At 38.8% G+C, this 23,950-nt stretch overlaps 1 protein-coding gene across 1 annotated transcript in view; it reads right to left on the reverse strand.

Moving 5' to 3' along the window:
- Window positions 1-23,950, reverse strand: part of Ankrd31 (ankyrin repeat domain 31) — a 164,926-nt gene that overhangs the window by 87,538 nt on the left and 53,438 nt on the right. Inside the window, exons 6-10 of the mRNA XM_041663201.1 lie at window positions 20,557-20,625; window positions 12,853-12,896; window positions 7,390-7,977; window positions 4,723-5,000; window positions 4,109-4,185 (exon numbers count right to left, since the gene is read on the reverse strand). Of these exons, the coding sequence (XP_041519135.1) occupies window positions 4,109-4,185; window positions 4,723-5,000; window positions 7,390-7,977; window positions 12,853-12,896; window positions 20,557-20,625 (1,056 nt within the window). The remainder of the gene's footprint in view (window positions 1-4,108; window positions 4,186-4,722; window positions 5,001-7,389; window positions 7,978-12,852; window positions 12,897-20,556; window positions 20,626-23,950) is intronic.

Here is a 23,950-nt window from a genome sequence, read left to right on the forward strand (position 1 = left end):
ACAGTTTCAGAGGTAAGGTAGCTTTTATCATAGATTCCATCAAATTGTTGACATACATAATTGTGTTTGTGACTAAATCCACTCTTAATATTACTGCTTTTTGTTTTTCTACATAATAACTAGCTAAAACTTCACAATGTTCTAAAGAAATAGTGAGAATAGATACTTTTATTAGTGGTATTAGGTGATATTCTGGCTATTTACTTTTTTATTGACTTGACACAAGCTGGAGTCATTTGAGAAGAGGGAATCTCAGTTGAGAAAATGCCACCACCAGATTACCCTGTGAGCAAATCTGTGGGAGCATTTTCTGGACTAATGAGTGATACAGGAGATTCCAGCTCACTGTGGGTGGTCCTGCCCCTGGGTAGGTGGTCCTGAATTGCCTAAGACAGCAGGCTGAACAAGCCATGGGGAACAAAACAGTAAACAGAGTTTCTCCAAGGCTTATATGCTTCAGTTCCTGATTCCAGGTCCCTGCCTTGAGTTTCTGCCCTGACTTCCCTTGGTGGTGAAGATTGTGACTTGAAATTTGTTCATAAGAAAACAAAACAAAGCAGAAACCCCCTCCCAAAGTTGCTTTTGATCATGGAGCTTTGTCCCAGCAACAGAAACCCTAAGCAAGACAGAGGGAAAGCATTTATTATCTTATCAATGATTAGACTAGTCATAGGGTTTTCGTACACGCCTGTGTCAGGTTGAGGAAACTCTTCTATCCTTGTTTCCTGAAATTCCGACTAGAAGTGAGGGTTTGATGTTATCCAATGCCCTCTTTACATCTGTTAAAACGATCTGTATAAGTTTTTCTTTTGAGATTGTTAATCTAAGTTGTAGTGAGTAATTTTCGAATTTAAAGCCAGTATCAACAGTAAAGATTTAGGTATTAATATTTTGACATTAAAAATTGCACTATTTAAACCGTATACAACTCAGTGAGTTTAGAGACAGAATAGACGTGTGAAGAGTACCATCATCAAGGCCACAGACACCCTTCTTCTTTGTTCTTACTGTTTCACAGGAGTTTCTTCCCTATGAGTGCACTTAAAGCATTGTGTCACATCACTAGCAGTTCTGTTTCACGTTGTGTCTTCTTTAGAATGTATTTCGACAAATGTTTAAATGTATATAGTAAGTATTATCATTCTTTTTCCTTATACCTTAGTTTTTGTTTGAATAATTATTTAAAAGGCTTTTGGACTTTTCAATATTAAGATGTTAAAAAGATTTACATCTGTTCTCTTCCAGAATGTTTTCATTTAAACCTCTGACCAGCCAGAAATTCAATTTGAATGGGGGGATATTATATGTAATGCTTAGTTCTTGCCAACACTTTGAGATATGAATGGTTGTTATCACTCATTATCCTCATATTTCCATTGTATCTGCTTTCCAAATCTAAAACCTCTTTTCTATTTCACTGATTTATCTGTTGGTCCTATGCCATGACAAATTACTTTAATTTCAGTGGTTTTCTAAAATATTATGATTTACACAGAACAAATTCTTACACTAGCTCTGCTTTAATTTTTCTGAATATTTTTGCTAGTTTTTTTATACTTACTTTTCTACCTGAAACTTAGTGTCATTTTGTAGTGATCTCATAGCTACCCTCCAGCCCTGTTAAAATAATAGAAAATAAACAAGCAGACAGAACTCTGTATATGGAGGACTAGGGAGATTATTCAACGGGGAAGAGTACTTGTTCTGCAGTCATGAAAACCTAAGATCAAATCCTTAGCACCCATGTAAAAAGACAGGCAGAGCTGCACAAGGCAGAAACCCTAGCAGTAGGAGGCAAGAGAAGGTAATCTGGTAGCCATCCAGTCTAGTGAAATAGCAAACTTCCAGACCAGTGAGGGTTCTGTCTCAGGAAATATGGACAATGGTGAAGCAAGGCACCCAGTGTCCTGCTCTGGCTTCTGCATGCACAGGCATGCATACCAACATACTCATATGCATGCAATGCATACATACATGTGTGTGTGTGCACACACACACACACATATGGTTTTATGTGGGTGTGTATGCAAGTGTGATATATGAGCAGATATAGGTGTGTATGGAGGCCAGACAGAGGTCAATGTCAAGGGTCCTTGCTCAATCACTCAGTCTTGGGACAGGGTTTCTCACTGATTTCTCATGGATTTGACAAATCTAGCTGGCCACCAATACATACAAATCTTCCTTCCCTGCCTCCTCAAGTGCTAGGATTACAAGAATGTGCCGCTGTTTCTCTCTTTATTAATGTGTTTGTCTTAGTCACTACTGTATTGCTGTGAAGAGATACTATGAATAAGACAACACTTATAAAACCAAGCATTTAATTGGGGACTCCAATTTCAGAGGCCTAGTTCATTATGATCATGAAGCATGGCAACATACATCCAAGGCACTGGAGCAGCAGGTGAGAGCTACATCTTGACCCTCAAGTGGAGGTGGAGGACTGTGCCTGCCATGGGCATCTGAAACCTCAAAGCCCACCCCATCAACACACTTCCTCCAACACAGCTGTACCTATTCAAACAAGGTCACTTTTCCTAATCCTTCTAATCCTTCCAACAGTTCCACTCCCTGGTGAATCAACATTCAATATATGAGGCTGTGAGGACCACTCATACCACCACAGTGCTGGAAATTAAACTCAGGCCATTGTATTCGCTTGGCAAGCACTTACTGTTTGAATTACCTCCCCAGGTTCCAAACCTACTTTTGATTGAGATCCCATGCACTTATTAAGTAACTGAGAGAGATTTCTTAAGTTTGAAATCTAACTGAGAACTAGTCTCTTGTTTCCATTTGTTCAAGTCACCTTTTTGTTTTAAACCCTCTTTGTACAGGTGTGACAAGTTTTATTGTCACAGATGTATTTTCCTTATTTTTATAGTATTATAATTATTATAATTCTATATAATTATAATTATATAAAATTGTATTCTATATTGCTTATCTAGTTAATATATGAGACACTAGATTTTTCAGTTTATTCAATTTTTTTATACTTTATTTTGAAATAATTTCAGGCTCTCAGAAAAAGTATGTAAAAAGAATAAAGGGTCTAAGGATATAGCCTAGTGGTGGAGTGCTTGCCTAGCATGTGTGAAGCCCTGAGTTTGATCTGAGTAGAAAAGAAAAATAAGCAAAGGAGTCAATGGTAACATTTTCTCACAATTTTAAATCATTTTCATCTATCCTATCTATTATCTATCTATCTATATCTGTATATCTACCTACCTATTTATCTGTTGTGCATATACAGATGGGATGATAGTTTGTAACTTTTAGATACCGTACATTTTATAACTAATACTTAATATGCATTTTCTAAAAATATAAACATTCTCTTATACAATTAAAAGTATTATTTTCACCACGGCAGAGGCAGGCAGATATCTGTGAGTTCGAGGCCAGCCTGGTCTAGAAGAGCTAGTTCCAGGACAGGAAACAAAAAAAAGCTACAGAGAAATCCTGTCTCGAAAATCAAAAAAAAAAAAATATTTTCAGATTCAGAAAATTCAAGCAGATGCAATCTATTGCCCATATTTCAATTCTGTCAAGTTCACTATGACTTTTAACTGAGTTTCTATATTATTTTATTGTAATAGAGCTTTTTTTTTTCAAGACAAAATTTTTCTGCAGCTTTGGAGCTTGTCCTGGAACTAGATCTTGTAGATCAGGATGGCCTTGAACTCACAGATATCTGCTTACCTCTGCCTCCCAAGTGCTGGGATTAAAGGTGTGCGCCACCACCACCCTGATTGTAACACAACTTTTTAATTCAATCTTACAGTTTATATAGAAACAGCAATTTGCCCTCTCATGCAATGTCAGTCTTTTGCTGTGTTAGCCATATAATCAAATATGAAATTATCATCTAGCTGTTCTCTATAGTGGAAAGTATAGAAATCAATACTACCCTGGCAGCCATTTAATTTCAAATCCCATTTATGCTACTAAGAAGTTATGTGTGCTAGTAGGTAAAGTCTTACTTACCATCACTAAAATGGTTAACTCATCAATAAAACTGAGGTAATATTATAAATTGTTCTACTTCAATTTGTTTCTATAAGCTATGTAAAGAAATGAAAAAAATATTCAAAAAATGTCTCACCATTTTTTATTTTAAGTTGTTCATTTTTCTTTCTCTGTTCACTCTTGAATCTGGATAAATGCATATTCTTCCTCTTACTGTCAGTCTTTAAGACAGAACCCTGCATTCTTTAAAAAATTGACTTATTAAATAATTGCAATTTTTATAAGCAGTCATGGAGAATCACATAAAACTTTGACAACTATTGAAAACCAAACATAGTTACTGAGTTATTCTCAACTGACAAAGCAACTTAAACATGGGATGGGGCCTTAAGTGAGCTATAGATACCCCCGTGAGAGCCAAGCCCATGCCAGTCTTTTAGTTACTTTCAGTGTAGTTCCCTACAAATATGAGGATTCTCAGGCTCCTGCACTCCACTCCCAAGCTGACATGTCACTATCCACTCTATTCACCGCATATGGGAAGGAGGGAGGCTCTCCGCAGGAGTGTGAGGGGTGAAGGAACCTGCTATGTAGTGGGGGACTGATTAAAAATTGCAAAATTAAAAACAGCAATAGAAAAATGCTTTTTACTTAGGGGTAAGTTGACACTGCCTCTAACATCCTCCAGCACCCAATTATCGATTAGATTTGCAGAATATCTGGTGAGCAAGATACAATGTAACAACACACCTGAAATTCTCAGTTGCAAGTATGTTATGTACTTGATCCTCACAACTAAGTGGTTTTGATGAAATACTTTCTGGCATTTTCAACACATCTGTATGTGCCACATCTCTGCTTGCTTTCAGTTTTTCCAGTCTAGATGATCTTCTGAGTACTTGGGGTGTTTCCTGGACAGAGGTATTGTTCACGGTATCTGAATTTCCCTTATCATTTAGTTGCTCATAAGACGTGGTATTTTCATGAGTCCTTGTTTGCAATCTAAATGGTTTTGGGTCTTCTATAGTCTATAAAGACATACACATATCCATAAATAATTATAACATTAAACCAAAAAATTAAATTTATCTTCTCTGATAAAATTGTCTTTGAGATTAAAGTGTGCCAATTCTCACAAGCATATATGAACATAATGCTACAATTGTATTTTGAAAGAACAACGTAGATTTTAAGCTTATGAAAACACATAAGCAGCTAGTCTTGGTAATGCATGTCTATAATCCACTACTTAGAAAACTAAGGCAGGAGAACTGAGTTTGAGGCCGCCTGGACTTCATAGAGAGACCTGGGGGAGAGGAGGTAGTGAAAAGACTTTAAAATTATTTTCATCAATATTTAACTTTAAAATTCACAGGAAAATATAAGATCACTTTTGGTGCATTAATTTGGCAGGAAGTAAGTTGTTTGGAATAAGACACCCACATAAGAACATTCTACATTTACTCACAGCCCTTCTGTTATGGTTTTCTGTCTCTTTAAGAGATAAGCCACACCCACTCCCTCCCCCATCAGCTGAGGCAGGCTGATCTTCAGCTCTGGCCTGAGCTCGCTCTCTTTTCCATCTTCCTCTCCGAGAGGCAGCTTTGCTTCTACCTCTCTCCCCACTTCTTCGCATCCCCCTTCTCTGTCTCTTTTTCCACCTCTCTCTCTCTCCCTCTCTCTCTGCCCCACCTCTTCACCCTTCCTCCTCCATAACCCCCTGAATAAATATTCAACCTCACCCTGCATGTCATGTCTATCCATGTCTCTGTCTCCTGCCAGCCTGCCATGTGTCTCCCTGCCTGGGACCAGCCACTGCTCGGGGACAGGCAGCCATCTCTGCCTGGGACTGGTTGCTCCCAGAGCCCGCTGCCTGCCACCACATGGCCCACTACCACCATTTGGGACCTACAACATTTCTGCTGCCTACTGCTGCGGGGATCTTGCAGTATTTTTTAAAAAAACAACACCTTCTCTTTATCCTAGAACATGTAAATGTTTAATTACCTTTAACACTCCATGATTAATGTGTCATTTTCTGAGTTTTTCTCTTTTTGGTGGGGGGGGGTCAGTTTTTGGAGACAGGATCTCCCTGTGTAACCTTGGTTGTTCTGGAACTTCCTCTATAGACCAGGCTGAACTCACAGAGATCCACCTGCCACTGCCTCCAGAGTTCTGGGATCAAAGGTATCTGGCCTTTTTTTTTGTTTGTTTGCTTTCCTAAACCTATAATGTCTATCTGAAATTTGCAAACAGGATTACATCAGTATTACTCTAGGTTTGTATGCTGCAACATACACTCAAGTTTTCTCTAAATCTTCCTGGGGATATATATGGAATATTTTGTTAATTGCCAAGATTAAATAAAAAGGGTAACTAAGCTTCCATTATTATGAATTGATTAAACTATAGCAATAAATTATTTTTATAATGCATTTATGTCATTTAGTAACCTAAAAGATTGAAAAGTGCTACATTTCCTGACACTAAAAAAAAGCAACATGCATTAGATTTAAAAAATAAGTTGCAAAGCAACTTGCATTATACAGTTTCATTTGAATAAAATAAATTTACATGGACTAGAAGTAATTAAAGCTACACCAAACTGTTAACAATATTTAGAAATTATATTTTGGGGGAACTTTGTTATCATACTGTTATATAATCTTCCATGTTTGATGTGTTCTTTCGGTTTTGGTTCATCTGAAACAGGGTGTTGCTATGGTCACATGCTAACCTTGAACTCCTGAACTGATTCTGCTGCCTCAGCCTCTCCAGTGCTGGCATTTCAAGTATACATCAACACAGTTGCCTGTAACTTTATAATAATAAGAATACAAACACGAAAAGGGAACTTGGCTCCTGTTGCACATCTGTAGGGCCTCTGGGCATAATGCTGTAGGAATTCTAAAGCTACGAGCTATGTCTGGCAATCCACTCAGATACTAAAGGCAAACAGGGCTTAGCAAAGGCTTACTTCTTCCTCCATCCCACATTAGAAGCCCAAATTACTCTGTCCAACTACAGTGTTCTGTATCTACTCTGAATTCAGTTAACAGAGTATTCTAAACAACAGGGAAATTTCTGGTAATAAATACTTTCCTATATAATAAAAAACTAACAATATGCCTTTTATGTATGTTGGGGAAGAAACAATTTTAACTTAATCCCCTGTAAACTCTACCCAGCACTTCTAAAAAAAGCAATCTATGTGTGAAAGTTACACAATATCTTCCAGATGTTGGTATTTGGTGAGATGATTTAAACTTAATACAATGACAACTGTTCCCAAACACTCCAAAAATTATACCTATATACTTATACTGTGCACATCCACTTGTCCTACTAACAGATGTTGTCCCACAACTAGGATAACCTGAACTGTTTATATGGTAGGGTAGAAAAGACTGAATTCACCTGTACTATTTGTGTGCAGTCTTCATCTATCTGAGACATGGTAGGTTGCACTTCTAAACATCCGTTTCCACCACTAACACTGCTGCTTTTCTCTTGTCCTTGACAGATGGGTCCTACAGGTCCAGGTTCTACATTGTCACCTGGTAGCATGTTGATGGTTGCCAGCAATTCAGCAGGCAACGCACCATCATTCTTCGTGTTTTCTAGTACATCTCTACAACATGCTGACAAGGCATTCAAAGGGACTGACACAGAACTCAAGGAGTTGCTCAATGGGTTCTTCAATTCTTGAGGATTGAAATCATTCGCTATTTCAAGCAGTGTTTCTTCTTGGGTGCCTTCTGGTGATTCTAGTAATCTTTCTAAAGCAGACACAAATGTTTCAAGAGAGCTTTCTTCATCTTTGGTTTCTTTAGATGTCATGGTCAGTGTTACTTCCTGTTCAGGCTCAAAAAATGTATTTGGTACAGCTAAGGTCTTCACTGGCTTTGCAAATGATTTCTCCTTTGGTGTAACCAAATCAGATGCCATAAGTGAAGTACCAGAGAGAAGACTAATTTCAGGGGAATCTGTGTTTTCACTTAGTTCCTGTGTATTACAGAAAACACAAGCAACATTTAAAATTAAAAATTAGTTTTATAACTCATTTTGTCAGTAATTTATTTTTACCAACTGTCTACCCTCATCCATAAATAAAACTTCTCACTATAAATGAAAGTTATAAAAAGAAGTAAATTGTTTTAAAAAATAAAACAAAGTCTTTAAAGAGACAGAGTAAACTTGTAGAAAAAGTAATAGAAATAAAGAAAAATAAGCCACATAAAGACAGAATATACACAGAGAGTCTGGATTATGTATATTATTCTGTTTTCTTTAAATTTATTGATTGTGAATGAGCTAAGTACAGAGAGACATTTCATTGTATGGGTTGCTAAGATAAATCAATATACATATTTTTAAGATATCTCAACTTCAAAATTTGGGTATAAGGATTTGTTTCTTTGGAAAAGAGGTTCTTCTTTTGTTTCCACAAAAGATGAGAACCTATGGATTCATTCCAGACTAATGTGGTTTGATGGACCACGACCCCCTGAAAGGTCATCGTGAACACCCCCAAAAATTACTCCAACTAACAAAAAGCAGGAAGCAGTTTGACGAGAACGACACCTAAATTCCCTAAATGACAATTTAAATCGTTTGTTTCTATTTAAAGGTTGATATGCTATAGAGATGGATACTTTGCACTGGTATGGATCTTGGTCTATAGATACCAATTTTATTATATGTATATTTCTGCTCTTGATTAAGGTATTGAGTTTGTGCAGCTCATTTTAAAATGTAATGTATAATTAAGAAATATAGGTTAATAGAGAGTCATCTATAATAGTCAAGCTTGTGGTCATCTTAGTTAGGTTTTCTAGATGCACAGAGATGTATTTCAGATGGATAGATAGTCTTCAGATCTTTCAAAGACTACAGAGTATGGCATTTAAAATGTTTTAAGCCTTTTCATGACAGTAAGACACATCTGCTTCTGGCAGCAACAATCTACTTCAAGAGGATGATGGGCATTAAAGAGGCTCCTTATCGAGTTTGCTAGCCATTTGGGTAAGAAACTACTCTTGCCTGAACTGCTTGATGTTATGCTGTATGAACTGGACATGCAGGACCCACAGAGAAATAACTGATGGACTTGCCTAAAGGTGAGATGTCCTTCAGGGTTCCTGCTTCATGAAAGAGTTTGCTAGACATCCTGCAGGACACACAAAAAATGTGACTGACAAACTGACAATATAGGTGGAAATGTCTTTGAAATTTCTTGCTTCATGGAATAGTCTGCTGGACGCTATGGGCCTGTAGGCTGAAGATGGGTGCCCCAATGTTACAGAAGAACATTGTCCAGGAAGCAAGATGTCTCTGTCAATTCTAGAGTTTTAGAAGTTGTTTACAATGCACTTCCTGTTTACTTAGTTAATATTATATACTTCTAGAGTCTTTGATGGAGTAGAACAGTTAAAGTTTTCCTTAGTTATGACAAAAGATAAAGTAGATATAAATATTTTAACTATAATTCTTGCTTGATATCTGTTTTGTTATATGTAATCTTGCTGTGTTAAAGTTAAACCCTTCCTTTTTATTAAGACAGAAAAGGGGAGGTGATGTATGCTGTGAATATGTTTTATTGCCATCGGCTAATAAAGAAGCTGCTTTCAGCCAATGGCTTAACAGAATATAACCAGGCTGGAAGAAATATAGAGAGAGAGTAGGCAGAGTCAAGGAGAAGCCAGTAGGCCACAACCTCATGGTGATGCACATATTAATGGAAATGGGTTAGTTTTAGCTAGAAATATACTTAAGCTACTGACCAAACAGTTTTTCGAATATTATAGTTTCTGTGTGATTATTTTGATTATTATAGTATGTGTGTGCTGGGAACGAACTAGTGGTCTCTGCCAACAAATAAAGGAACAATTCTACGAAATTTTATGAGTCCCAACTCTGGATTTTTGTTAAACAGAAAAATACAAACCCTACTTTCCCAGTACGTTATTTTCAAAGGTGCTCGTTTTCAGTGCCAAAATATTAGAATCCCTCTCAAAGTTGCTATCCAGATCAACTGCTGTGCAACTTAGGAAAACAACATATATTACAGGTATTGAAATTTATAGTTTTCTATCATTTTGACTATTCCCCACAACTCCACTACCTCTCTGGAAGGATAGATTATCGTCTCCTAAGCCTACTAATAATTTGTTCTAAATTGAATAAAAGAAGTAAAAAAAATAACATATTCTATCTGCCACTATTTATCCCCTATCTGTAGCATATAGAGCCTAAGAAAATGCCTTTATTTATCTGTAATACTAACTATAATTTTCTTCTAAGATAAATTAGAAGAAATCTAAGATCTGTATCTTACTCACTGAGTCACATCTAAAGGGTTCCCTGCTATTAAAAATCCTTTTATGTTTATAAAATTCAAGATATGAAGGTGTACCTAGCAACAGTCCCACAAAACCTCATATGCAAGAGTCACTAACCCTCAGGGAAGAACAGGCAACAGAGAGCTTCCTGACTTTGCTGAAATTATTTGGTGAGACAAAATCAAACAAGTTACTTTCCTACAAATTTTTTAAATATATAAATATCTGACACAATGCTCTCCAACCATTTCATTAAATATTTTTCAGATGCTCTATTAGGAAATATTGACATATCCAGGGAAAAATAAGTATCAGAGAAGAAGCAATTTGGCCACTATTACCAGTCACCAGACACAGACCCAAAAACAAGGAAGGAGGTGAGACATAAGTGAATGATTTGTGAAGCAGGGAAAGGACAAGTTATTTATTCCAACATGACTAGGTGCCAGCCAGGCCAGAAGTCATTGCTGCTGTGGTCCTCACAGCAACTCTTTGCAACATCCACCTCTCCGTGCACTACAGATGTAAACAAGAGTTACCCTTGAAGTCATATCCAGTCTAAATTTTATGCCAACTTCCCTGCCTTCTGGCTCCTAACTTCAGCAGAAAAACTTGGTAACTGCATATATAGAAGATATAGCTGAAATGATATGGTCAGGTAAGATAGGGTGGGTCTGGGAAGGTCTATTACTATTTGATATCCTGAAGGAGAGTATGAGTCCACTGTGGGCAGAGCCAGTTCACAGCACCAGATGGAAAACAAAGACAAAGCAGGGCCCTTGGTGGTGCGGGAGAATTGTCTGTATTCTGTCAATCATGTTTTAAATAAACGTTGATTGGCCAGGCAGGAAGTATAGGCAGGACAACCAGATAGGAAGTAGAGGCGGGGAAATGAGAAGAGGAGAACACTGGGAAGGAGGAAGCCCATTCCTCCCCAGTCCTGCCCAGACCACCAAAGAAGCAGGATGTGACCTGCCCCGCTGAAAAAGGTACTGAGCCCTGTGGCTAACATAGACAAGAATAAGTGATAAGAGCTAATAAGAGTTCTGAGCTAATGGGCCAATCAGTTTATATCTAATGTAGACTTCTGTGTGATTCTTTGGGGCTAATCAGCTGTGGGAACTGGGCAAGACAGAAACCCCAACAAAAAGGCCCACATGTTACACCTTGGTAAACATTAGCAACAGGACAGTGAGAAAGCAAGCTTGAAATATTAAAGAAATGAGGTTGACATTAAAAACAATGTCCCATCATAGGCATATGTACACTTCTACACAAAAAGAATAAGAGACTTGTCGTAGTGGGTAAGAAACACAGATCAGAAAATTACAAAATTATTAAAGACAAGGAAGAATAAATATATGAATAGATTTTTAGACAATATTTTTCCTCCCTGGGGACTTTCTTTCATGGTACTAAATGGCATCATGTAAAATTATAAAGCATGGAAGGAACTAGCAGTCCTACCCAGCGATGATCCCTATGAACCACAACAATGACCAGTACGGCACAATAATCCTAAGGGTGCAGTAGTGGCACTCATGCCTTGGTAGTAACCAACAGTTCTCTGGTGGGACATAAGACAAGAGGGAAACCATGCCTGGTACTGGAAACCTAGCCAACTACCTATAGCTACTGAGGATCTTATATGAGAACCTACAACTTCCACTTCACTAAACCAGAATAATTCATAACTATATTCTAAATATTTAACTTATACATCTAATTCTCACCCCTCATCAAAGAAATTTCTTTTGCAACAGAGGAAAAAGTTAAAAAACAAAATTAATCAAATAGCAGTCAACAAGAGATCGCGTGTACCCAGCTCCAACCAATAGGTCTACAAGACAACTCCTGCACTTAAGGCTCATGGATCACTGCAGAAGAGCGGACAGAAAGATTATAAAAGCCAGAGCAACAGAAGTTTTCTGTGAGACTGTGTCTCCTAGAAATGTCAGAGTCCACACGCATGAATTCTTATCAAGAAGACCTGAACAATGATGACATTACTGAGTATGTTAACATGGAAGGGGGGCAGTTTGTGGGGCCTCAACCCTAAACAAGGCACTACAGACAACTGGGGAAGGCTGACAGTGGAAGAAATGGCCTTTCCCAGGGTGGTTATCTCTGAAGTCATATACCTATAGGTTACATTATACGAACTGAGCAAGCTATATTTATACATTTAGGAATATATACACAGGAATATACACATATGACTTAGAACTTTGAACTTTGGAGTGTTGGGACTACAGACCTGCACACATAATGTAAAACAATTTTTTTTTTAACAAAGATGCCATGAATTTGAAAGAAAGTAAGTGGAGTGCATGGGAGAGGTTAAAGGGAGGAAAACGAAGGAGAAATAATGTAATTATAATTTCAAAAAATATGAAATAAATAGGTTTCTAGTTAATGATGTGATTTAGTCAGATTACTGCCTAGCAGGCAGTCTAAATGAGTATGAAACTTTAATCAACGTGATGTTTAAAATCTAAATCCACAATCTACACCGTCAATCTTGGCTATATAAACCAACCTTTCCTGGATGTGGTAAATTTTCACCATTTTCAACTTCAGGACCTAGAACAATATATATATATATATATATTTATTATAGCTTTATTAAACCACAAAGTATATCCTTCTCAATCAGCATTTTATAATAATAAAAGTTGAGCTTTCTTAAATGATTCAACAGACACAGCAAAGATTTTATAAATATATCCATCTATTGCTATAAACTTATTATTATTTAGAAAATAATAAAATTCTTCATTTCTTGGGCTGGGGTTGTAGCTTAGCTGGCAGACTGTCTCCTGGTTCTAGCCCTATTACCCCTTAAATTGGAATGGCAGTGTCAGCTCATATTCCAGCACTCAGGAGAGGGCTCAGAAGTTCAAAGTCATCCCAGGCTACTCAGTGAGTTCAGCTAACCAGAGTTACATCAGACACTTTCAGTTTTCATTTCCAAAATAAAATAAAATTCTAAAATGAGAAAAAGAAAAAATTACATGGTATCAGAATAGAGTCCAAGAACGCATTAGTTTGAGAAGAATTATGAGTGCCTGAGAGAAAACAAGACAACAGTTTGTGACGTCTGTTTCTTCAAAAACACAGAATTGTTCTTCAAATATGCTTTCGTGCCCCTCCGAGGTGTAGCAGAAAACAGTGAGTTTACTTCAGATTATTCATTACAACTGGCTATAGTTTGTTTATATGCCTCTTTGGAAAAGCATGCTTTTCCATGTGTGGCTTGTCCTTGTGTGCACAGCTTGAACTCATGAGAACTTTCCTCCTGTGACCTTTCTTAACCCCCAGGTACAAACTGCTGGTGCTCTGAATAAAGTTGGCTATTACACGAGACCTCAGTCCATCCCACTTTTAGACTCCACTCTCTCAGTTTAACCACCAATTAGAGTGGTAAACAATGACAGTCCAAGCAGAATTGCAACTACTTGAAATTAATTTAGCTAGAAACAAACCTATTTCTGTTGCATTAGTCTAAGTTCTTATAATTACACACAAAGAATTTATAACTACATCATCTCCTCCGGATAGAGCTGAAATGAATAAGCTATCTGGAGTTGGATGTGAACACCTCATGTAGTGCTGAGAGGAATCAGGGAGCTCATCTAGCCTCTGATTTCAACTCTATGATCTGTTCTCAGCCTACTTCCTCTAAGAGGAGCCGGATCAAAGCAATTCACACCAAGTTAGGTTGAGGAAAGATCAAGAAAAGGGTGAAGCTCCTACTCCACATCCCTTCTGTCTTCGACCTTTATTTTATCATCCAGACACAAGTAATCTGATATAGAATTTACAACTTACTGATGCTTCTAATAGTTGGGAGCAGTGAGACCCCAGATCCTGAATTTCTTGTAATCCCCTGATCTGAGTGAGTGCCTACAGCTGCTCTGAGCACGAGACCTTCAGGAGTTCCTGATGGCAGGAGAGTGGTTTCTGGTGGGTTTGGCTGGGGTGTGGCTATCTCTATATAATCTGCCCCTGAACACAATAAAGGGAGCATTCTTGGGGTTTTGTTATCAGTGTAAGAAGGTCTGTGTGTCGGTTTGTCTCTGCGTCTGTATTCTCAACCTCCAGCCCCTTGCCCGAAGCTCACGAACTGGGTTCTAGCGCACAGAGCACAGACACAGTGGCGCAGTGCGTGGTAATCTGATATAGAATTTACAGCTTACTGATGCTTCTAATAGTATTGAGTTTTTCTCTTGGTCTCCTTTGATTATAAATAAATCTCCACAGCTAACAAAAAACAGGAAGTCATTATCTGCTGAATCTTAGCATGCATCCTTGCAGGCAACACAGGTTTACAGAAAAGAAACTAAACATAAACATACCTGCTGAACATTACACCATTCAAAAATGTCAAGTTTTGGGGGGTAGTGTGCGCAGATAATGTGGGAGGGGTTGTTTCAGGTGTTTTAGTCTTCGGTTTGTCATTTCACCCCGACATTTGATAATGAAAGTACAAAAATCAAGGAAGTAAAAATTCTAGAGGATGCAGGTTCAGTTTCTAGCACTGACAGGGCAGTTCACATCTATCTGTAACTACAGTCCTAGTACAGCTGACACCCTCTTCTGGCCTCCATGGCCACCAGGCACACAAGGTACAGACATACATGCAGGCAAAATACCCATACACATAAAAACAAACAAACAAATAAAAGCTTTAAAAGAAGGTCAAAATCATGATATTCAACTTCTTCACAGGAGTATCAGGAAAAAAAAACCTATTTAATTTTATTGTTCTTTTAGAACCTGTCCTTTCAAGCAGCAATGATAAGTGTCTTAAGTCATTAAAATGATCAACACTGGGGCTGGAGAGACAACTCAGTGATTAAGAGCACTGACAGCTCTTTAAGAGAACCCAAGGCAGCTCCTGCAAGGTGGTTCACAACCATCTGTAACTCCAGTAGCCAGGCATCTGACGCCCTCTGCTGGCGTCTACAGGTACTGCATGTATGTGGCACAAACATGCAGGCAAAGCATCTGTACCCATAAAAATTTAAATGTTAACGAGCAAGGAACTCAGGACCGCAAGGGGTGCACCCACATACTGAGACAATGGGGATGTTTTATCGGGAACTCACCAAGGCCAGCTGGCCCGGGTCTGAAAAAGCATGGGATAAAACCGGACTCGCTGAACATAGCGGACAATGAGGACTACTGAGAACTCAAGAACAATGGCACTGGGTTTTTGACCCTACTGCACGTACTGGCTTTGGGGGAGCCTAGGCTGTTTGGATGCTCACCTTACTAGACCTGGATGGAGGTGGGTGGTCCTTGGACTTCCCACAGGTCAGGGAACCCTGATTGCTCCTCGGGCTGATGAGGGATGGGGAGTTGATTGGGGAAGGGGGAGGGAAATGGGAGGCGGTGGCGGGGAGGAGGCAGAAATCTTTAATAAATAAATTAATTAAAAAAATCAAGATATAGAAACAATAAAAGTCATATGTGAAAAAAATTTAAATGTTAATTCTAATGAATGAAACACAGATTTAATTATCTTTAAAGGGAGGGTGCATTTTTCTTTTGTCTGTTTAAATGTTCAGATCCTTGGGAGTTAGAATTAGAAAAAATACTGAAAAATCGTGTATAATTCCTTTGAATAATAATAATAAAGGTAACTCAACAAAAATAATAGAGAAAAAATAAAAAGACATATTTCTTCATATTGTCTAACAGTCTCATCATAAAGATTATTATTTTATGATAATTTCATAAGCTTGAGAAACTAATTATCATATAGTAATTTTATTATCTTATTGAAAAACAGGTATTTTAAGGAAATAATATGGTTTGAGGGGCTGGGACTATATCTCAGTCAGTGAAGTACTTGTTACAGAAACATGAGGACCTAAGTTTGATTCCTGGCTTCTACATAAAAGCTGGTTGCAGATAGGGAGGTTCCTGGGGCTTGCTTGCTAGACCATCTAGCCAAACCTGCAAGTTCCTACATTCTGTGATTGGCCCAGTCTCCAACATAAGGCAAACAGTTACTGATAAGACACCTGCTAGCAACCTCTAACCTCAACATGCATGTACGAACACACATGTACATACATACACACACATGTATCTAATGCATGAAAACCTGAAAATTATTGCCTCTTCATCATTTAAACGTTGATTACAAACTGAGATTTCTTTGGAAAATGAAAACTACAAATTTAACAGAATTAAATATTTTACAACATTGAACTTTTAAACTTGTTAGAGGGCATGCATGTTCATAGGGTTGCATGTGAGTGCACATGCCTTTGAGAACTAGAGTCGACCCAGAATGTCAATTCTTAGGAGCTATATACCTTGTTTTTGCGACCAGGAACTCATAAAGTAGACTAGACTGGATGGTCAGTGAGCCCCTCAATCCTTAGAAGTCATCTACCTGTTTTTTGAGACCAGGAGCTAATAAAGTAGGCTGGGCCGAATAGCCAGTGAGCCCCAAAGATTCACTATGAACACTTCCTCAACACTGGAATTAAAGCATGTGCCAAATCCAGCTTTGTTTGTTTTCCATAAGTATGGATATTCTTCATGCATGTCTGTATACCATGTACATGCCTGGAGCATGCCGAGGCCAGAAGAAGTATCAGATCTCCCTGTAACGAGAGTTACAGATGGTTATGAGCCATTATGTGGGTGATGGGAATTAAACCTAGGTACTATGGAAGAGCATCTAGTGCTGTTTACCACTACCAAGCTCTCCACTTCCAAACAGACCTTTTTTACAGGGTTTTTGGGGATCAAACTCAGGTTCCCATACTTAAACAAACACTTTGCCCACTGAGCCCAACAGTAAACATCTTATACAATGGTTTCAAAACATCAATTATCTCCAACAAATTCTGATGCAACAATGTTAATATGATTCACTCTTATTTATTTATGTTGCTGGAATTTGTTAATATTAAAGTAATATTTATTTTGAACTCTTTTACCAAGAGGACACAAAAAAGGAGTGGGGAGGAGGAGGAAGAAGAGGAAGAAGAGGAGAAGGAAGAGGAAAGACCAGTACCAAAGCCAAGACTTTGAAGGTCAAGAAGGTAGCATTGAAAGGCATACACCATCCCCCCACCAAAGTCCACTCACCACCCATCAGCCACCTTCTAGTGACATGAGATACTATAGCTAGGGAGTTTAAGTGTTATCCTGGTATCCTGCAAGTCAGGAGCCAAGGAATACAACAAAATCACACCACACAACAAACCTCACACAAGAGATTTATTAGGAAAGACACAGGAGGGTAACTGCCTCTGCTCAGAGAGAAACAGCAAAGAACTGAGGAGGCAGGCTTTATACAGGATTTCTTGTGGTCAACACAGATGGAGGGCTTCATGGGGGCAGCGTAGGCAGAAACCTTTATATATGATTTCCAGAAAGGCCTGGAATTGGTGGGATTCTGTAGCCTGACCCTGGTTTTTTTCCTTGCAGGGTGGAACTTGACCACCTGCATCTTAGGGCACTGGAAATGGCCCTTACAGTCCTTGGAGTAGTCAGGGGGTGGGACCTAACCACGTGTACCTCAAAGGGTGTATAAGAGAGGAACTCTGAACTTCCTCAGAGCAGCCATCTTAGAGAAAATAAGCTTGATTATTAAGCTATCGAGTTTTTCTGATCACTGATTCTGCCATGCAGACAGGAACACCACACTTGTGTTTACTGTGCATGATCAAATAGGCTATGAAGCTCAACAACAGTGGTTCTCAATCTTACTAACGCTGCGACCTTTCAATACGGTTCATGTTGTGACAACCCCCAACCATAAAATTTTGTTGCTGCTTTATAACTGTAATTTCGCAACTGTTATGAATTGTAATATAAATATCTGAATGCCAGATGTCTGATATATGACATCTGTGAAAGGGTCATTTGATCCCTGGGTTGGAAATCATTCCTCTACAACACTGATGAGGCCAAAGCCAATACCCTGGTCATGTCTGATACAGGAAACAGAATATGTTTAACTCTGGATTATGATGCTTTGAACGCTGCTAAAAACTTAGGATCTCCTACATTGAGTCCAGCCAGCTAATTCTATGTTTTTTGTTTTGTTTTTGTTTTTTTTTTTTTTTGGTTTTTCGAGACAGGGTTTCTCTGTAGCTTTGGAGCCTGTCCTGGAACTCCCTTTGTAGACCAGGCTGGCCTCGAACTCACAGAGATCCGCCTGCCTCTGCCTCCCGAGTGCTGGGATTAAAGGCGTTCGCCACCACCGCCCGGCGTAATTCTATGTTTTATCATCATAAATATTACATACTTATTTTGATAACTTCAAGGCTTATAGAAACTGCATCAGACACAAAACAAATGTCTTTGACAACTGTGCCTCAGAGTCTGGGGTCCTGACTATCGACTCTTTTGCTGGGGCATGGGACTCTCAAGAGGATTTGAACCTGAATATTCCACTTTCTAGTTTGGCTTATAACAGTTTGAACTTCACAAGGATTTTCTTTATAACTAAGCATATTGTCTCAGAATCTAGAAGTTTTACTTGGTCAGTGTTAGAAAAGCGCCTCTTGTTATTATATACTGACCTGCTAATATTAGTGCAAATTCACACTTTCTATCAGCATCTGATAATGACAAAGCAGGCTTGTTTAAAGCTTTTACTTCCTATCAGTAGAGGATGCAGACTGTGGCAAAGTCTCCTTACCTTGGGGCATGGCTAGGCTTTACTGCTTACATAATCTTGTGTTTCAACACTGGTGCTATCTATCTGGCCTTTCCCTTTCTGGGTATAATTTATACTTTCTTCAAGACTTCCTGACATGCTCAGGTCTCTTCTTTTTCTACTTATAGCGATAACCAAAAATGTATTATGCTTTATGAGCATATATATATTCAATAAAGAAACAAAAGGGGTTGGAATGTAATTCAATGCCTGGCTAGGATATATGAGGCTCTGGATTCAATACCTAAGCAAAGAAGTAAAAGATGAAAAAGAAAAACTACACATGTATTAACAGGTCCCTACTTTCAAGTCACGGAAAACTTAAAGGGTCTTATTATACTCACTTTTGTCTTGAGACAAACATTTGTACATTTAACATTTTTGAGTGTTATTATGCACTTTTTAAAAAAATACACTTCCATGCACTAAAATCTGCCACGCACACCGCGCCCCTGTGTCTGTGCTCTATGCACTGGCACCCAGTTCGTGAGCTTCGGGCAAGGGGGCTGGAGGTTAAAATACACAGACACACACAGACAGAGAGACAGCGACACAGGTCATCCTTGAGTTCCCCAAGAATGCCCCCTTTATTGTTTAGGGACAGATTATATAGAGATAGCCACGCCCCAGCCAAACCCACCAGAAACCACTCTCCTGCCATCAGGAACTCCTGAAGGTCTCATGCTCAGAGCAGCTGTAGGCACTCAAATCAGGGGATTACAAGAAATTCAGGATCTGGGGTCTCACTGCTCCCAACAAAAGTCACTGTTTTCTCCCCTGTATTTAAATAGTGACAGCTTGGCTAGAAGAAACAAGAATAGACTAGGGTCTCAGCACTGTCCACAGAGATTCTGAAAAGTCCTTGCTTCTAAGCAATGGCATGTTTCAGATATATCTTGTTATCTTCATGTTTCAAGACAGATAAGTAATCCTGTATTTAGAATTCATACACCCATAACATTCACACATCATTCAATAAATGTTAATTAGAGAAATAAAAAATAACATGGATTAAATAGATGTACTAGAAGTACATGTATGGGTAGGTAATAGCAGAAATAGTAAGATAATACAGAAGTTTATAAACTTTAGCAGTTTTTATCATACCCTTGTGTACATCTGTTATAGCACAAGGTGTCACTGACCACTATGCATGTTTACTCCACTGTGGAACAGTAGGCAAAATATTCACTCTGAGGAAGTCACTAGACAAAATATCGCAACACTGAAAAGGAAAAAAAAATTAGTGAACTGGGTCTACGTGAGGCATAAATACATTTTAACAAGGTCATGAGGAGACAAGCGATTATTTTTCTCAACTATGAATCCTCAAAATCAGAAGTGAAAAGTAGACATTTGTAACAACAGATACTGCTGCAACTGCCTTGTTTCTCCAATGGGCAGTTTAATCACCATCAAAGGTCAGCAACAACTTAATTTCATACTTGAAATGCATGCTACACAAGCCTAGTTGTAAACAAATCCATATCCAGGTGGTCTTCTACTGGTGAGGAAAGACGCTCTTACGCACCGATGCTCATGAAAGCATACCTCCAGTCTTCTGGTGGCTCCAGGAAAATTCAGGGTGAGGAAACAGCAGGGAGAATGCTGGGAATTCTTCTCTAGTTATAAAAAAATTAACTAATTAATAAAAAACAGACTTTTAAATGGAAAAATAATTGGTTATACCATTCTATTATATATATATATATATATATATATATATATATATATATATATATTGCAATTACTATCAATTTGTTAAAGTAAATCCAAAATAGGAGTGCGCTAAAAAGGCTAACGGATAAATTCGGTGGCATGAACAATCTTAACTACATTCAGGTTTGAAAGTGACTTGAGAGGTGACTGACTACCAAATAAGGGTGGCAGACCAAAGAAAATGGTTCTAAATGATGTGACTCAGCTACCTTCAAACACAACAAGAGTCTGGTATTGTTCTTTAGATACATGTGGGAGGCACGAGAGAGATTTCTCAGATATTTGCTTTTAATTTTCACAGTTAGTTTAAAGGTGGGGAACAGAAAATCTTGAAATAAAGGTCATGTGTAATCTGCAATTTTGATCCTCTACTTTGGGTATTAAAAGCTCACTGACAAATAAAGTTTATTATTGTTCTCTCAAGGTCTGTGAAGAATTTTATTGGGATTTTAATGGGGATTGCGTTGAATTTATAGATTGCCTTTGGTAGAATTGCCATTTTTACTATGTTGATCCTACTCATTCAAGAGCATGGGAGGTCTTTCCATTTTCTGGTGTCTTCTTCAATTTCTTTCTTTAGTGCCTTAAAGTTCTTGTCAAATAGATCTTTCACTTCCTTGGTTAGAGTTACCACAAGATACTTTATGCTATTTGTGGCTATCGTAAAAGGTGAAGTTTCTCTGAATTCCCTCTCTGCTTCTCTGTCCTTTGTGTATAGGAGGGCTACTGATTTTTTTGAGTTGATCTTGTAGCCTGCCACTTCACTGAAGTTATTTATCAGCTGTAGGAGTTCTTTGGTAGAGGTTTGGGGGTCACTAATGTACACTATCATATCATCTGCAAATAACCAAAGTTTGACTTCTTCCTTTCCGATTCGAATCCCCTTGATCTCCTGATGTTGTCTTATTGCTATTGCTAGAACTTCAAGTCCAAATGGATTAAAGATCTCAATATCAATCTGAACACATTGAACCTGATAGAGGAGAAAGTGGGAAATAGTCTACAACATATGGGCACAGGAGACCACTTCCTATGCATAACCCCTGTAGCACAGACAATAAGGGCAACATTAAATAAATGGGACCTCCTAAAACTGAGAAGCTTCTGTAAAGCAAAGGACACTGTCATTGAGACAAAAAGGCAACCTACTGATTGGGAGAAGATCTTCACCAACCCCGCAACTGACAAAGGTCTGATCTCCAAAATATATAAAGAACTCAAGAAACTAGACTTTAAAATGTTGATTAACCCAATTAAAAAATGGGGTACGGATCTGAACAGAAAATTCTCAACTGAAGAATTTCAAATGGCCAAAAGACACTTAAGGTCATGCTCAACCTCCTTAGCAATCAGGGAAATGTAAATCAAAACAACTATGAGATACTATCTTACAACTGTCAGAATGGCTAAAATCAAAAACACCAATGATAGCCTTTGCTCGAGAGGATGTGGAATAAAGGGAACACTCATCCATTGCTGGTGGGAATACAAACTTGTGCAACCACTTTGGAAATCAGTGTGGCAGTTTCTCAGGAAATTCGGGATCAACCTACTCCAGGATCCAGCAATACCACTCCTGGGAATATACCCAAGAGATGCCCTATCATACTACAAAAGCATTTGTTCATATATGTTCATAGCAGCATTATTTGTAATAGCCAGAACCCGGAGACAACCTAGATGCCCCTCAATGGAAGAATGGATAAAGAAAGTGTGGAATATATATATACGCATTAGAGTACTACTCAGTGGTTAAAAAAAAAAAATCTTGAATTTTGCATGCAAATGGATGGAAATAGAGAACACTATCTTGAGTCAGGTAACCCACACCCCAAAAGATGAATATGGTATGTACTCACTCATTAGTGGATTCTAGCCATAAATAAAGGACATTGAGCCTATAATTCACGATCCTAGAGAAGCTAAATAGGAAGGTGAGCCCCCCCCCAAATGTAGTTATCCTCCTGGATATTGGAAGTAGACAAGATTTCCAGGCAAACATTGAGAGCTTGGGGGTGGGAGTGGGCCGGGGGTAAGGGGAGATGGGGAGAGAGAAGTGAGAACGGGTGGATGGGGAGATTGGGGGAATGGGACAGTTGGGATGGAGGAGGGGTGGATATGGGAGCAGGGAAGTATATATCTTAATTAAGGGAGCCATTTTAGTGTTGGCAAGAGACTTGACTCAGAGAGGTTCCCAGGTGTCCAAGGAGATGTCCCCAGCTTGTTCCTTGAGCAGCTGAGGAGAGGGCACCTGAACTGGCCCTATACTATAGCCACTCTGATGAATATCTTGCATATCACCATAGAACCTTCATCTGGCGATGGATGGAGATAGAGACAGAGACCCACACTGGAGCACTGGACTGAGCTCCCAAGGTCCAAATGAGGAGCAGAAGGAGAGAGAACATGAGCAAGAAAGTCAGGGCCGTGAGGGTTGCACCCACCAACTGTGATGGTGGGGCCCATCTAATGGGAATTCACCAAGGCCAGCTGGACTGGGACTGATGGAGCATGTGAACAAATCGGACTCTCTGAATGTGGTTGGCATGGAGGGCTGACTGAGAAGCCAAGGACAATGGCACTGGGTTTTGATTCTACTCCACGTACTGGCTTTGTGGGAGCCTAGTCTGTTTGGATCCTCACCTTCCTAGACCTGGATAGAGGGGGCAGGACCTTGGATTTCCCACAGGGCAGGGAACCCTGACTGCTCTTTGAACTGAAGAGGGAGGGGGAGGGGGAATGGGGAGGGGGAATGGGGAGGGGGGAGGGAAATGGGAGGAGGAGAGGAGGTGAAAATTTGTAATAATAATAATAGTAAACTCCTGGGAATATACCCAAGAGATGCTCTATCATATGACAAAAGCATTTGTTCAACTATGTTCATAGCTGTATTATTTGTAATAGCCAGAACCTGGAAACAACCTAGATGCCCTTCAATGGAAGAATGGATGAAGAAAGTATGGAATATATACACGCTAGAGTACTACGCTGCGGTAAAAAACAATGACTTCTCGAATTTTGCAGGCAAATGGATGGAAATAGAAAACACTATCCTGAGTGAGGTGTCCCAGACCCAAAAAGATGAACATGGGATGTACTCGCTCATAATTGGTTTCTAGCCATAAATTAGCGCCACGGAGTCTACAATAGGTGAACCTAAAGAAGCTAAGTAAGAAGGTGAACCCAAGGAAAAACATATAGTTATCCTCTTGGCTAAGGGAAGTAG

Source organism: Microtus oregoni, unplaced genomic scaffold (genome assembly GCF_018167655.1).
Source record: "Microtus oregoni isolate MIOR12 unplaced genomic scaffold, Mior012 000014F_ref0000157, whole genome shotgun sequence".
NCBI classification, from domain to species: Eukaryota; Metazoa; Chordata; class Mammalia; order Rodentia; family Cricetidae; genus Microtus; species Microtus oregoni.